Source organism: Pseudophryne corroboree, chromosome 6 (assembly GCF_028390025.1).
Source record: "Pseudophryne corroboree isolate aPseCor3 chromosome 6, aPseCor3.hap2, whole genome shotgun sequence".
Classification (NCBI taxonomy): Eukaryota; Metazoa; Chordata; class Amphibia; order Anura; family Myobatrachidae; genus Pseudophryne; species Pseudophryne corroboree.
This window is the reverse complement of record NC_086449.1, coordinates 354660869-354673969: the sequence shown is the minus strand read 5'-3', so window position 1 is coordinate 354673969 and position 13101 is coordinate 354660869. Positions and strand designations below refer to the sequence as shown.

The window sequence follows — 13101 nt, the reverse complement described above, 5'->3', positions numbered from 1 at the left end:
TTATCGCAATGCATTCACAGGTACCATAAGATATATCTGATGGGCTGGATTAGGGTGCTAGTGGGGCTGACCCATAGGCAAATTAACTAGCAGCAGCCAGCCCTGTGGACACTGCACCTATACAATATGTGATTGGCTGGATTGGTGCTAGGGGGGTGGGCCAAATAGGCATATAAATAGCACCAGCATTGGTGTGCGCAGGGGGGGTGCCTGGTGCGCACAGGCACCCCCTAATGTCTAGCACCCTGATCTCACATGCCTGATGCAGTGATCGCCGAGCAGACTGATTACTGTCCCCTCTGCGCTGCACGCTGTCAAGACTGCATTACTGACCAGAAGCCTGGGTTAATCAAGGGTGCCACTTCCACTGGCTTTCAAACTCCCGGCTTCACCTCCATGTACAAAAACAGCGTGATGTGATGTGATTACGTCATGCTGCTCGCATGCCCACCCGCCACATGCCCAGCTGTCTCCTTCTATGCTATGCCAGCGCCAGCCACTGATGAGGAGCGGCATGCAGCCAGCGTTCCTCTTAGGAAGACAAATTCAATACTGGCAGGCGGTCGGCAGCAGCATTGACACGTCACTCGTTTTTCCAGCAGCAGCAGTACTAACCTGCGACTGTCAGTGTCAGTGAGTGACTGACTTGTAAGTAAGCTGCTGCAGCTTGCAGGGTAAAGAGAGGGGGAGCCAGACCAGGCTGAGGAGGCGCAGTGTAATTGAAGTGAGTGCCATCAGGGGTGTTTGGTGCACACCACAACATCTGACAATGTATCTGCTTTATTAGGATTGGTACAAGGGTGGATATTTTATATTGCGTTGACCGTCAATAGATGGTGCTAGACACGCCCAAAAGGTGGTGCTAGACACACCCCTCCGGCGGTGCACCCCCTAATAAAATGTGCTGCGCACGCCTGTGAGCACCAGCCATTTTAGACATGTGCACACTGCTGCTCTGTGAAAAGGGAGGCTGGTTTATACCTTCCGAGCGTTCCACATTGCTAGTGTGCTTGCTTTGTTTGGCTTGTTTCAACAAAGTGCTATACCCTATTTTGTGATGGATTCCTACAGGTATCAACTTCTGTTAGCCTATGGCTATATGAAGCTGAAGTGTGACAGGGATCTGAAATGGAAGAGGGTTTGGAGCAAGGAGTGACTGTTGAAGAGGGGGACTCTCTCTCACATGTCGCTCCTGACCGAGATTAGGGAGAACAAGCCAGAGGACTATCGGAACTACCTGCGAATGGATGACGCTACTTTCCAGGAGTTGCTGGGCTTTGTGACTCCCTACATCGAGAGGCAAGACACCAAGATGCGGAGGGCCATCCCTGCTGAGGAGAGGCTGACTGCTACGCTGAGGTTCCTGGCCACAGCGTTGGAGGACCTGAAGTTCGGGACCTTCATCTCCCACCAGGCTTTGGGTCGGATAATCCCTGACACCTGCAAGGCCATTGTGAAGGTGCTGTAGGACCAGTATTTAAAGGTAAATAAAATACACACCACACCTGTTTAGTTACTTTTAAACTGTTTATAGGAAAAAAGTGTTTTTTGTTTTTTTTAACCAACTGTGCAAATTTATGCAATTATTTGCCAACATGGCACATAGAACTTTATGCAATTAGTTGCCAACACGGCACATAAAAATATAAAAAAACTACATATCACAATTTGGATATGCTGTCCGGCACTCCCATATAACAGTTACCTTGACCCGGTGCCCTCACCAGGGCCGGATTAACAATGGGGCGGATGGAGCTGCAGCTCCAAGCCCCCCATTGAAAATAGGCCCACAGAGTTCCCTGCAGTGCAGTGCTGACAGGAGAAAAAAACTTTTCTCCTGTCATCACTCGAAAGCAAATGCCTCCCTGTCCCTCCTCCCTCCCGGCCAAGGCTCCTCCTATTCCCTTCAGACCACCAGCAGCAGTGCACTCTCCCGCTGTGTTGCCTCTTGCAGGAAGCTCAAACCCCCGGGATTTGCTAAGCCCCGCCCCCGACCGCGATAAGCCCCGCCCCCTCGGCAGCCTGAACGAAGCTGTACTTGCTCAGACTGCCAAAAACTCTGCTCCAGTGGTATCCAAAGCTTTACCTGGGTGCACCATTCCATCATTCCATTCACATAAAGCATGGACCCCCCCTCGCACGGGTAACCCGAAGCTCCGCCCACAGGCCTGACTAGCCCCGCCCCTTGAAGTCAGCCACGTGTCTCCTTGCAGAGTGCAACTTCTCCATACAGAAGCCTCAGAGACCACTGCAGCTGATCTGTAAGTAAAGTCTGCACTGCAGGGCAGACACCAGGGCCGGCTCTAGGCATGTTCGAATAGAGCGGCCGCGCAAGGCACCACCCTTAATGGGCGCCGCGCGCTGGCGCCGCCATATTCGAACATGAAGCCGGCCCTGGTGACTGCAGGCGCTTGTGTGCGAGCGGCGCCGGTATCTAACGTCAGACGCCGGCGCCGCGCAGCGCACACAAGCGCCTTGGACGCTTCCAGGCTGGCCGCCCTCCCCCGCACCCGGCCGCCCGCACCCGGACCCAGACCCGGACCTGGACCTGGACCCGGACAGCAGGACTCCCCCTCCAACGCCGCAGGTATGGGGGGGGAGGTGAATCATTTAAGGATGGATGGTGCTGTGGGGGCATTTATGGCTGGCACTGTGGGGGCATTTATGGCTGGCACTGTGGGGGCATTAATGGCTGGCACTGTGGGGACATTTATCTGGCACTGTGGGGACATTTATCTGGCACTGTGGGGACATTTATGGCTGGCACTGTGGGGGCATTTATGGCTGGCACTGTGGGGACATTTATCTGGCACTGGGGGCATTTATCTGGCACTGGGGGCATTTATGGCTGGCACTGTGGGGGCATTTATGGCTGGCACTGTGGGGGCATTTATGGCTGGCACTGTGGGGACATTTATCTGGCACTGGGGGCATTTATGGATGGCACTGTGTGGCCATTTATGTATCTGGCATTGCTGGGGGGCATGTCATGTGTAGCTGGCACGGCTGGGGAGCATATCCTATAGTGTTCCCGCTAGGCGTCTCTGCCTGGCGCAAAGTGTCTAACGTGCTCTGCCTGGCGCAAAGTGTCTAACGTGCTCTGCCTGGCGCAAAGTGTCTAACGTGCTCTGCCTGGCGCAAAGTGTCTAACGTGCTCTGCCTGGCGCAAAGTGTCTAGGAGGTTCTACCTGGTGCAGTTTGTATTAACTGTACTACTGTGTTGTGTAATGCGAATTGCCACTATTATGTGGCCACGCACCTTCCCCACGAAGCAACACCCCTAAATTTTTGCTGCGCGCCTTCGGCGCGCACTGTCCATAGTTTGCCATGTAGGTAGATGAGCACCAAGCATTACAGTATGTACGTCATTTTGCCCTCCTAACTTAAAAATGTGCCCTCCCTGCCCTAAAAAGTGAACACCATCGTGTAACTGGCACTGCTAGGGGGGCATATTGTGTGTAGCTGCCACTGCTGGGGGGCATATCATGTCTATCTGGCACTATACTGGAGACATTGTGTGTAAGGAACCCTACTGTGGCTGTTATGTGTAAGGCTGCTAATTGTGTGCGTAGAGGGGGTGTGAAAACATATTTATTTAAAGTCTAATAATATGAAGTTATGAGGCCATGCCCACTTTCCAAGAGGCCACGCCCACTTTTCCTGGGGCGCGCGCGCCTTCGGCGCGCGCATGGGGGGGGGGGGGCGCGCTTTTACATGTTTTCGCTCAGGGTGCTAATAGGCCTGGAGCCGGCCCTGGCAGACACATATGTATAACAATAAATTATTGGTTTAAGTACTATGGTGTGGCATAATGTGTGTATAGGGGCACTGCAATACCAGGGGGGCAGTGTTGATATGAGGGCCCCCTCTCTTAGGTGCCCCCCAAAGGCTTAATCCGGCCCTGCCAGTGACCACTGTATCTCCACAACAGCACACGGCAGTATGCTCGCTGCTGCTGCAGTGACATTACCTGAACCCAGAGAAGGCCACCTGTGCAGTGAGATGGCTCCCTGCACTGACCTAATACAGTGTAGCAGCGGCACTCCCGCAAACTCCCGATATACCCGGGCTGACTCGCCCCAGAGGTACCTTCTGGCCCAGTGTCCACTTTACAGTACAGCTTACTGCTCAGGCAGCCACTGTCAGAAGGAGGATGTCAGTCACTCCCTCAACCCTGGCACACCCTGTTGGAGGCATCCCCTGCCGGAAGGCGGATGACGGCACTCCTCGACCTTGATCCCAGCCAACCCCGCACTGGAGGCAAGCATTGCAGCCTTGCATGTTCCCCCTTTTCTTTTATTGATAAGTGCCCCACAGGTTTGTTGCCCAGAGGCCCCACAAACCTTAAACCGTCCATGAAGGTAGTGCAGTTTTGTGGTGTGGGGAGGTAGATGTAGTGCGGGAATGTAGTCTGGCGACCAGTGAAATAGTGTGGAGATGTAGTGTGGGGAGTTAGCTTAGTAATATACTGCAGGGATGTAGTGTGGGGTAGCATAGTGATAAACCGCAGGGATGTAGTGTGGGGAGGTAGTGTAGTGATGTACCACAGGGATGTAGTGTGGGGAAGTAGTGTAGTGATATATGGCAAGGATGTAGTGTGGGGAGGCAACATAGTGATATGCTGCAGGGATGTAGTGTGGGGAAGTAGCGTAGTGATATACGGCAGAGATGTAGTGTGGGGAAGTAGCGTACTGATATATGGCAGGGATGTAGTATGGGGAAGTAGCGTAGTGATATATGGCGGGATGTAATGTGGGGAAGTAGCGTATTGATATACGGCAGGGATGTAGTGTGGGGAGGTAGAACAGTGATACACATCAGGGATGTAGTTTGGGGAGATAGCATAGTGATATACTGCAGGGATGTAGTGTACGGAAGTAGCGTAGTAATATACAGCAGGGATGTAGTGTGGGGAGGTAGCATAGTGATATACCGCAGGGATGTAGTGTGGGGAGCTAGCGTAGTGATATACGGCAGGGATGTAGTGTGGGGAAGTAGCGTAGTGATATATGGCAGGGATGTAGTGTGGGAAAGTAGCGTATTGATATACGGCAGGGATGTAGTGTGTGGAGGTAGCACAGTGATATATGTTAGGGATGTAGTGTGGGGAGTTAGTATATTGATATACGGCAGGGATGTAGTGTGGGGAGGTAGAACAGTGATATACGGCAGGGATGTAGTGTGGGGAGGTAGTATATTGATATACGGCAGGGATGTAGTGTGGGGCGGTAGTATGGGGAGGTAGCATAGTGATATACGGCAGGGATGTAGTGTTGGGAGTTAGTGTGGTGATGTAGCATAGTGATATACGGTGGGGCGGTAGCATAGTGATGTAGTGTGGGGAGGTATAGTGTGGTGAGGTAACAGTGATATACGGTGGGGAGGTAGCATAGTGATGTAGTGTGGGGAGGTATAGTGTGGAGATGTAGTGTGGTGAGGTAGCATAGTGATATACGGTGGGGAGGTAGCATAGTGATGTAGTGTGGAGATGTAGTGTGGGGAGGTATAGTGTGGAGATGTAGTGTGGTGAGGTAGCATAGTGATATACGGTGGGGAGGTAGCATAGTGATGTAGTGTGGGGAGGTATAGTGTGGTGAGGTAGCATAGTGATATACGGTGGGGAGGTAGCATAGTGATGTAGTGTGGGGAGGTATAGTGTGGAGATGTAGTGTGGTGAGGTATAGTGTGGAGATGTAGTGTGGTGAGGTAGCATAGTGATATACGGTGGGGAGGTAGCATAGTGATGTAGTGTGGGGAGGTATAGTGTGGAGATGTAGTGTGGTGAGGTAGCATAGTGATATACGGTGGGGAGATGGCATAGTGATGTAGTGTGGGGAGGCATAGTGTGGAGATGTAGTGTGAGTAGGTAGCATAGTGATGTACTGTGGGAAGTAGTTTGGGGAGGTAGAAATATTGATGTAGTGTGGGGAGGTAGTGCAGTGATATAGTATGTCACCACACACCCCTGCCTTCCTGGAAGAATTTCTCTACGGCGCTGATCACACTACCTGTGACGGCACATAGTAGGCCCTTCCTAAATTTCAGCTCCAGGCCCACGTGGACCTTAATCTGGCACTGGCCCTCACTATATGGAAGAATGTAGACAGGCGGAGGTGCGGCACTCAGGGCTCAGGATAAGAACAGAACGAGGCGACTACCATGTCAGCAAACAACGTTTCAATCTTTAACGATTTTCATCAGGTTACAAACATACACTGAATGATTTTACCTTTTAAGCATCCCTCCATCAAGTGAACGCCCTTTAGCGCGGGAGTCCTCCTGGTCGGCGGCGCAGTCCGGTGACGTCGTCCCGCCCCATTGTCAACGCTGTACATGGCGGGCTCCACCCACGTAGACAGCGCTGGATGGTGACGTAGTCGCGCACCGAGTGTGCGCCATCCAGCTCGGATCTCCCCAGTGGCGGCGTGGTCTGATGACGTCATCACATATCCACGTAGTGTACGTCCACCCAAATAGTCTCCATAGCAACCAGTGATAAATAAAAAACGAGCTGTAATACAAATAAAACATATATAAAATCGAAACTTATAAGAAATACACATTCTACTTCTATATTAGAATAATGATTTGGGCTTAATACATCACTAGTAAGCCTAATTAAGAAATTTTTAGATAGAATGTGGACATCTCCAGATACAGAATGCGGATCCCTAAATAGCACTAGCAGAATTTAACAAGATTTAAGCCCCAGTCATTAAACCTAAACAACAGATTTTACCACCATGTTTTATAATAAAGGACTTAACGTAAGTTTATCATTAAGGCCCTTGGGTGACATCACTCCTAACCGAATGATCCACTCCGTTTCTTTTTTCAATAAGAGCGCACCTCCGTCACCACCTGTCCTAGATACCGGAACATGGTCTATCATGCAATATCTTAAGCTCGCTAACGTATGACGGGCCTCCAAAAAATGTCTGGCGACCGGTTGGTCGCTTTCTCCATTTTCAAGCGCTAATTTAATAAATATATCAAATGAAATAATTAAAAGGTTTAAATAATAGATTATTTTACTTTTCATTTCCAATAAATATGGGGCGGTACTTTCACTCCTAAAATGGAGGGCTATATGGTGTTTTGGGCATAGATTGGATTGGGAGAATACACACATGCTGTAAAGTGCAGAATGAATGGTCCCAGCCCCATTATTATGCACCTACAGCATGCGTGTATCCTAACCAAAAAAAATCGCTCAAAACACCATATAGCCTATACCGCACCATATTGATTGGAAATTATAATATGCCTACAAATCTTCAAACTGGAGCATGTCCAAATCTTCAAACTGGAGCATGTCCTACCTCTGCCTCCAGCATAGCAGAGTACATGGCTGAGAAGCAGGTGGGTGGGGGAGTAGGCTGTGGTTGGGTGGGCGGAATGAGATGGGGTTGGGTGGGCGGAATAGGATGGGATTGGGTGGAAGAGAGAGGACGGCGGTCGAATAGTACGACCTCATCGTGGAGTTTAGATTTGTGTGCTTTGTTCAGCATTTTGAGACAAAGCCTCTCAATCTGCTTTGCTTGACCCGGGGTAGTTTGCGCATGGTAGAGCCCATTAAATCCCCAAAAAGTCTTGCCTTTATCTCCTCACATATTATGTCTTCGCCCTTCTGGGCAGTGTTCTTTTTTTGGGGGGCTCTTTTCCGGTGGCGGAGTAGCTGGTGATGCCGAGGTATCTGGAGTAGCAGGTGTTTCAGGGGTAGGAAGTTGGGGCTGTGATTCCTCCGTATAAAGGTTGAGGCTCAGGTCTGGATTGGGGGGGAATCTCCACACTTGTATTCTGTAGTAAAGAAAAAACACTCTTTAAATACATGTTTTCTTATTTTTTATTTCTATTTTTTTTATAGCTCCCTGCAAGTACATCTCAATGGCAACCCGTGGCAGAGGAGTTTGCCACCACCTGGCATTTCCCGAACTGTGGTGGAGCGATAGATGGCAAGCACGTCCGCATCAACCCCCCTGCAAACAGCGGCTACTTTTATTTTAGTTATAAAGGGTATTTCAGCATCGTGCTGATGGCAGTGGTGAATGCCAACTATAAATTCATATGTATTGACGTTGGCAAAAACGGTCATGCATCAGATGGTGGCTCGCTGAAGAATACCACCTTCTATGAGCGGCTCACCACAAAGACCCTGAACTTGCCATCTAGGGAGCAAACCCAGCACGGCCTCAATTTTGGTTTCATGGCTGATGAGGCATTCACACTTCACGAGAGCGTTATGAAGCCGTACCAAAGGCAGCTTATAAGGGAGAAGCGCATCTACAATTTTAGGCTTTCCCGGGCACGACGAATTGTAGAGAACACTTTTGGGATCCTGTCTAGCCGCTTCCGCATATTCCTTATGGCTAGCAATTTGCAGGTGGAGAAGATTGATTGGGTGGTGTCTGCGTACTGTATTCTGCATAACTATTTGCGCAGCAAAACCACCCAGCATAGGACACAGCCCAGAGGAGTGTCAGGAGACCCAGACCCTGAACACCCAGAGTAGACTTCACCGTTTGCCCCTGTGGAACCACCTCCAATCCATTCTATGGTGAATCTACGGGCAAAACAGGTCAGGGACGAGTACCTGGCCTATTTTAACGAGGTGGGTGCAGTCGATTGGCAGGAGGCCCACATTTAATTAGTGTACTGTGTTGGACTGTTGGTGGAACTTTGATAAACTTAAAAACGTATTTAAAAAAATATACTTACAGATGCCGACAGAGATAGCTCACCGTCTTCAGGCTCTGGTGTGGCAGTCCGAGGGAGGGAGGTGAAACCTGTCCGGGTATGCTCCTGGTCCAGGACAAACTCCAGCATGCTGTAGTACCAGAGTGAGGTTTTCTGAATCTGGGCCGAACCTGCTCCAGACTTTTTCGACTGCTCAATCTTTTTGTGTTGTTTAAGGAACACCGTGCGACGGTTCTGGATCTTTTTCTTGACCCATTCTTTGTCTGCAGTGGACACAAAGGGCCTGCAGTACTCCACTAATTCCTCCAATGCCGCATTCCGGCGCACTTTATCAGAATACTTCTTGGCCTTGACTTTCCAGAGACATTCATGTCCACAGTACATCTCTAGTAGGCCGGTGATGAAGTCTATGTCATTATCTGGAGACATATCTGTAATGATAAAAAAGTGGTGCACATATTTAGTGTTTGACAAATGGTTTTATTTAAGCTATATGGATAAATATATTTATTGTTAAATGTTAATATGGTTATATGGTTAAATGTTTATATGGTTAAATTGTTTTTGTTTACATTGTGTTTAATTTGTAATAATATTATTTTTTTAAATAAAGATTTTTTTATAGTAAATACTTTCCTCATTACACAAACATCAATGGAACAGCATGGGGGTACAGTCAGTGGTGGTGAAAACACATGGCCATAAGGGGGTAGAAATGATTTTGGGGCCCCTGAAATACATGGTGCAGCAGTGGGGTACAGTGGCAGGGAAAACACATGGCTTTAGGGGCTAAAAATGACTTTGGGCACACAGAAACACATGGTGCAGCATGGGGGTACAGTGGCGGTGAAAACACATGGCCATTTGAGGGTTAAAATTACTTTGGGGACACAGGAACACAAGGTACAGTATGAGGGTACAGTGGCGGTGAAAACACATGGCCATTAAGGGGTTGAAATGACTTTGGGGCCCCTGAAACACAAGGTACAGCATGGGAGTACACTGGCGGGGAAAACACATGGCCATAAGGAGGTGGAAATTACTTTGGGGCCCCTGAAACACAAGGTACAGCATGGGGATACAGTGGCGGGGAAAACACATGGCCATAAGGGGGTTTAAATGACTTTGGGGCCCCTGAAACACAAGGTACAGCATGGGGGTACAGTGGCGGGGAAAGTACATGGCCATAAGGGGGTTTAAATGACTTTGGGGCCCCTGAAACATAAGGTACAGTATGGGGGTACAGTGGCAGAGAAAACACATGGCCATAAGGGGGTTTGAAAATGACTTTGGGCCCACATGAAAATAATAAAATGTGAACCATAATTTAGAATACAGTACAAACACACAAGGAAAATAAGCCTTTTTTTGGGGTGCACCGAGATTCAAATAACTATAATTTAATACATAACTTTTATTGTTTTACTTAAAAAGGGTTTTTCTTCAGCCATATGAAATATAAAAATAGTATAGGTGAATAGAATCAAAAAATGTGAAATTAAAATTAATAATTTTCTACAGAGACTGCTGCTGCTGTAATGAGGATACCTCCTCTAATAAAGGCTCAATGGCCCCTGCTGCTATCCAAAATGCGTAATTTCTTTTATTTCAATATATAATAAAGCTTTATTATTTATGGAAATATATGTCTTATTTGTATCTTTGTTAATTCACTAAATAAGTTAATATTAACTTATTTCTCAATAGTGGTGATTAAACAGTTATATTCATTGCTCCATTATGTCTGCATAGCTTATTATGGTAGCAATCAATAGATCAGATTGTGTGTTTATTATATTTGCTCCAAATATCAGCAATGTTATCAATAAAATTAACCTGGATGCTGGGCTATATTTTCTGCACCAGGCTATTTATTATCAGTCACAACGCACTACACTGTTATCATAAGGTATATACAGTATATTGCACATATGTTTATACCTAGACTAACGCTGGTGCAGTGATTGTGATTATATATATCTCGAGCCGCATGTAGCGGCTCCGAGTACCCGCTGTGTGTGGCCGTATAGTTATCTTTGCCTGCACGTCCCTGCACCCGCTACTGACCCCACCGCTTAATGCTGAATGGATATAATCCCAGCACTCTCACTATTCTGGGCATTACTATATATAGTAGGGATCAGTTGATTTTCCGGAAACACTTGATATATGCGATTGAATAAACACTGGATAGAATAGACATTTGTTTCACATGTGGTATCGTCACACTGTTACTCTTATTCATTCAATGTATCTGTGTGGTTCATCGATCAATTTCATAGGTTATATCTGTGTCCTGCAATCCGCAAGTGACACCACCTAATATATCCACCACATATACAGATTAGTATATTGATAGTAACAGTGTGTATCCAGGAGTGTGTATATCATAATAAGAATTTACTCACCGGTAATTCTATTTCTCGTAGTCCGTAGTGGATGCTGGGAACTCCGTAAGGACCATGGGGAATAGACGGGCTCCGCAGGAGACTGGGCACTATAAAAGAAAGATTAGGTACTATCTGGTGTGCACTGGCTCCTCCCTCTATGCCCCTCCTCCAGACCTCAGTTAGGGAAACTGTGCCCGGAAGAGCTGACACAACAAGGAAAGGATTTGGAATCCAGGGTAAGACTCATACCAGCCACACCAATCACACTGTACAACTTGTGATAACCTTACCCAGTTAACAGTATGAACAGCAACTGAGCCTCCTTTTACGGATGGCTCATAACAATAACCCTTTAGTGAAGCAATAACTATATACATGTATTGCAGAGAGTCCGCACTTGGGACGGGCGCCCAGCATCCACTACGGACTACGAGAAATAGAATTACCGGTGAGTAAATTCTTATTTTCTCTGACGTCCTAGTGGATGCTGGGAACTCCGTAAGGACCATGGGGATTATACCAAAGCTTCCAAACGGGCGGGAGAGTGTGCGGATGACTCTGCAGCACCGAATGAGCAAACTCAAGGTCTTCCTCAGCCAGGGTATCAAACTTGTAGAATTTAGCAAATGTGTTTGAACCCGACCAAGTAGCAGCTCGGCAAAGCTGTAAAGCCGAGACCCCTCGGGGCAGCCGCCCAAGAAGAGCCCACCTTCCTTGTGGAATGGGCTTTCACTGATTTAGGATGCGGCAGTCCAGCCGCAGAATGTGCCAGCTGAATCGTGCAACAGATCCAGCGAGCAATAGTGTGCTTTGAAGCAGGAGCACCCAGCTTGTTGGGTGCATGCAGGATAAATAGCGAGTCAGTTTTCCTGACTCCAGCCATCCTGGAAACATAAATTTTAAAGCCCGGACTACGTCCAGCAACTTTGAATCCTCCAAGTCCCGAGTAGCCGCAGGCACCACAATAGGTTGGTTCAAATGAAACGCTGATACCACCTTTGGGAGAAATTGGGGACGAGTCCTCAATTCTGCCCTGTCCATATGGAAGATCAGATACGGGCTTTTACATGACAAAGCCGCCAATTCTGACACACGCCTAGCTGAAGCTAAGGCCAACAGCATGACCACCTTCCACGTGAGATACTTTAGCTCCACGGTCCTAAGTGGCTCAAACCAGTGTGATTTCAGGAAATCCAACACAACGTTAAGATCCCAAGGTGCCACTGGAGGCACAAAAGGGGGCTGAATATGCAGCACTCCCTTTACAAACGTCTGAACTTCAGGCAGTGAAGCCAGTTCTTTTTGAAAGAAAATAGATAGGGCCGAAATCTGGACCTTTATGGACCCCAATTTTAGGCCCATAGTCACCCCTGACTAGGAAGTGCAGAAATCGACCCAGCTGGAATTCCTCTGTTGGGGCCTTCCTGGCCTCACACCAAGCGACATATTTCCGCCATATGCGGTGATAATGCTTTGCTGTCACATCCTTCCTAGCTTTTATCAGCGTAGGAATCACTTCATCTGGAATGCCCTTTTCCGTTAGGATCCAGCGTTCAACCGCCATGCCGTCAAACGCAGCCGCGGTAAGTATTGGAACAGACAGGGCCCCTGCTGTAACAGGTCCTGTCTGAGAGGCAGAGGCCATGGGTCCTCTGAGATCATTTCTTGTAGTTCTGGGTACCAAGTTCTTCTTGGCCAATCCGGAACGATGAGTATAGTTCTTACTCCTCTCTTTCTTACTATCCTCAGTACCTTGGGTATGAGAGGAAGAAGAGGGAACACATAAACCGACTGGTACACCCACGGTGTCACTAGTGCGTCCACAGCTATCACCTGAGGGTCCCTTGACCTGGCGCAATATTTTTTTAGCTTTTTGTTGAGGCGGGACGCCATCATGGGCGACCGCCGGGATGTTGTCTGACTGAATCAGTACTGGGTGGTTTTGAAGCAGGGGCTCTGCTTGACTCAGGGCGTTGTAAATGGTCCTTAGTTCCAGTATATTTATGTGTAGTGA

The 13101-nt window shown here is 48.2% G+C and overlaps 1 protein-coding gene across 1 annotated transcript; it reads left to right on the top strand.

Annotated features, from left to right (window-relative positions):
• The first annotated feature begins 1183 nt into the window (after positions 1-1183).
• Positions 1184-8512, top strand: LOC134934572 (putative nuclease HARBI1). Its single transcript, XM_063929983.1, has 2 exons — positions 1184-1459; positions 7868-8512. The coding sequence occupies exons 1-2, from the start codon at positions 1184-1186 to the stop codon at positions 8510-8512; spliced, it is 921 nt and encodes a 306-aa protein (XP_063786053.1).
• Positions 8513-13101: the final 4589 nt, after the last annotated feature.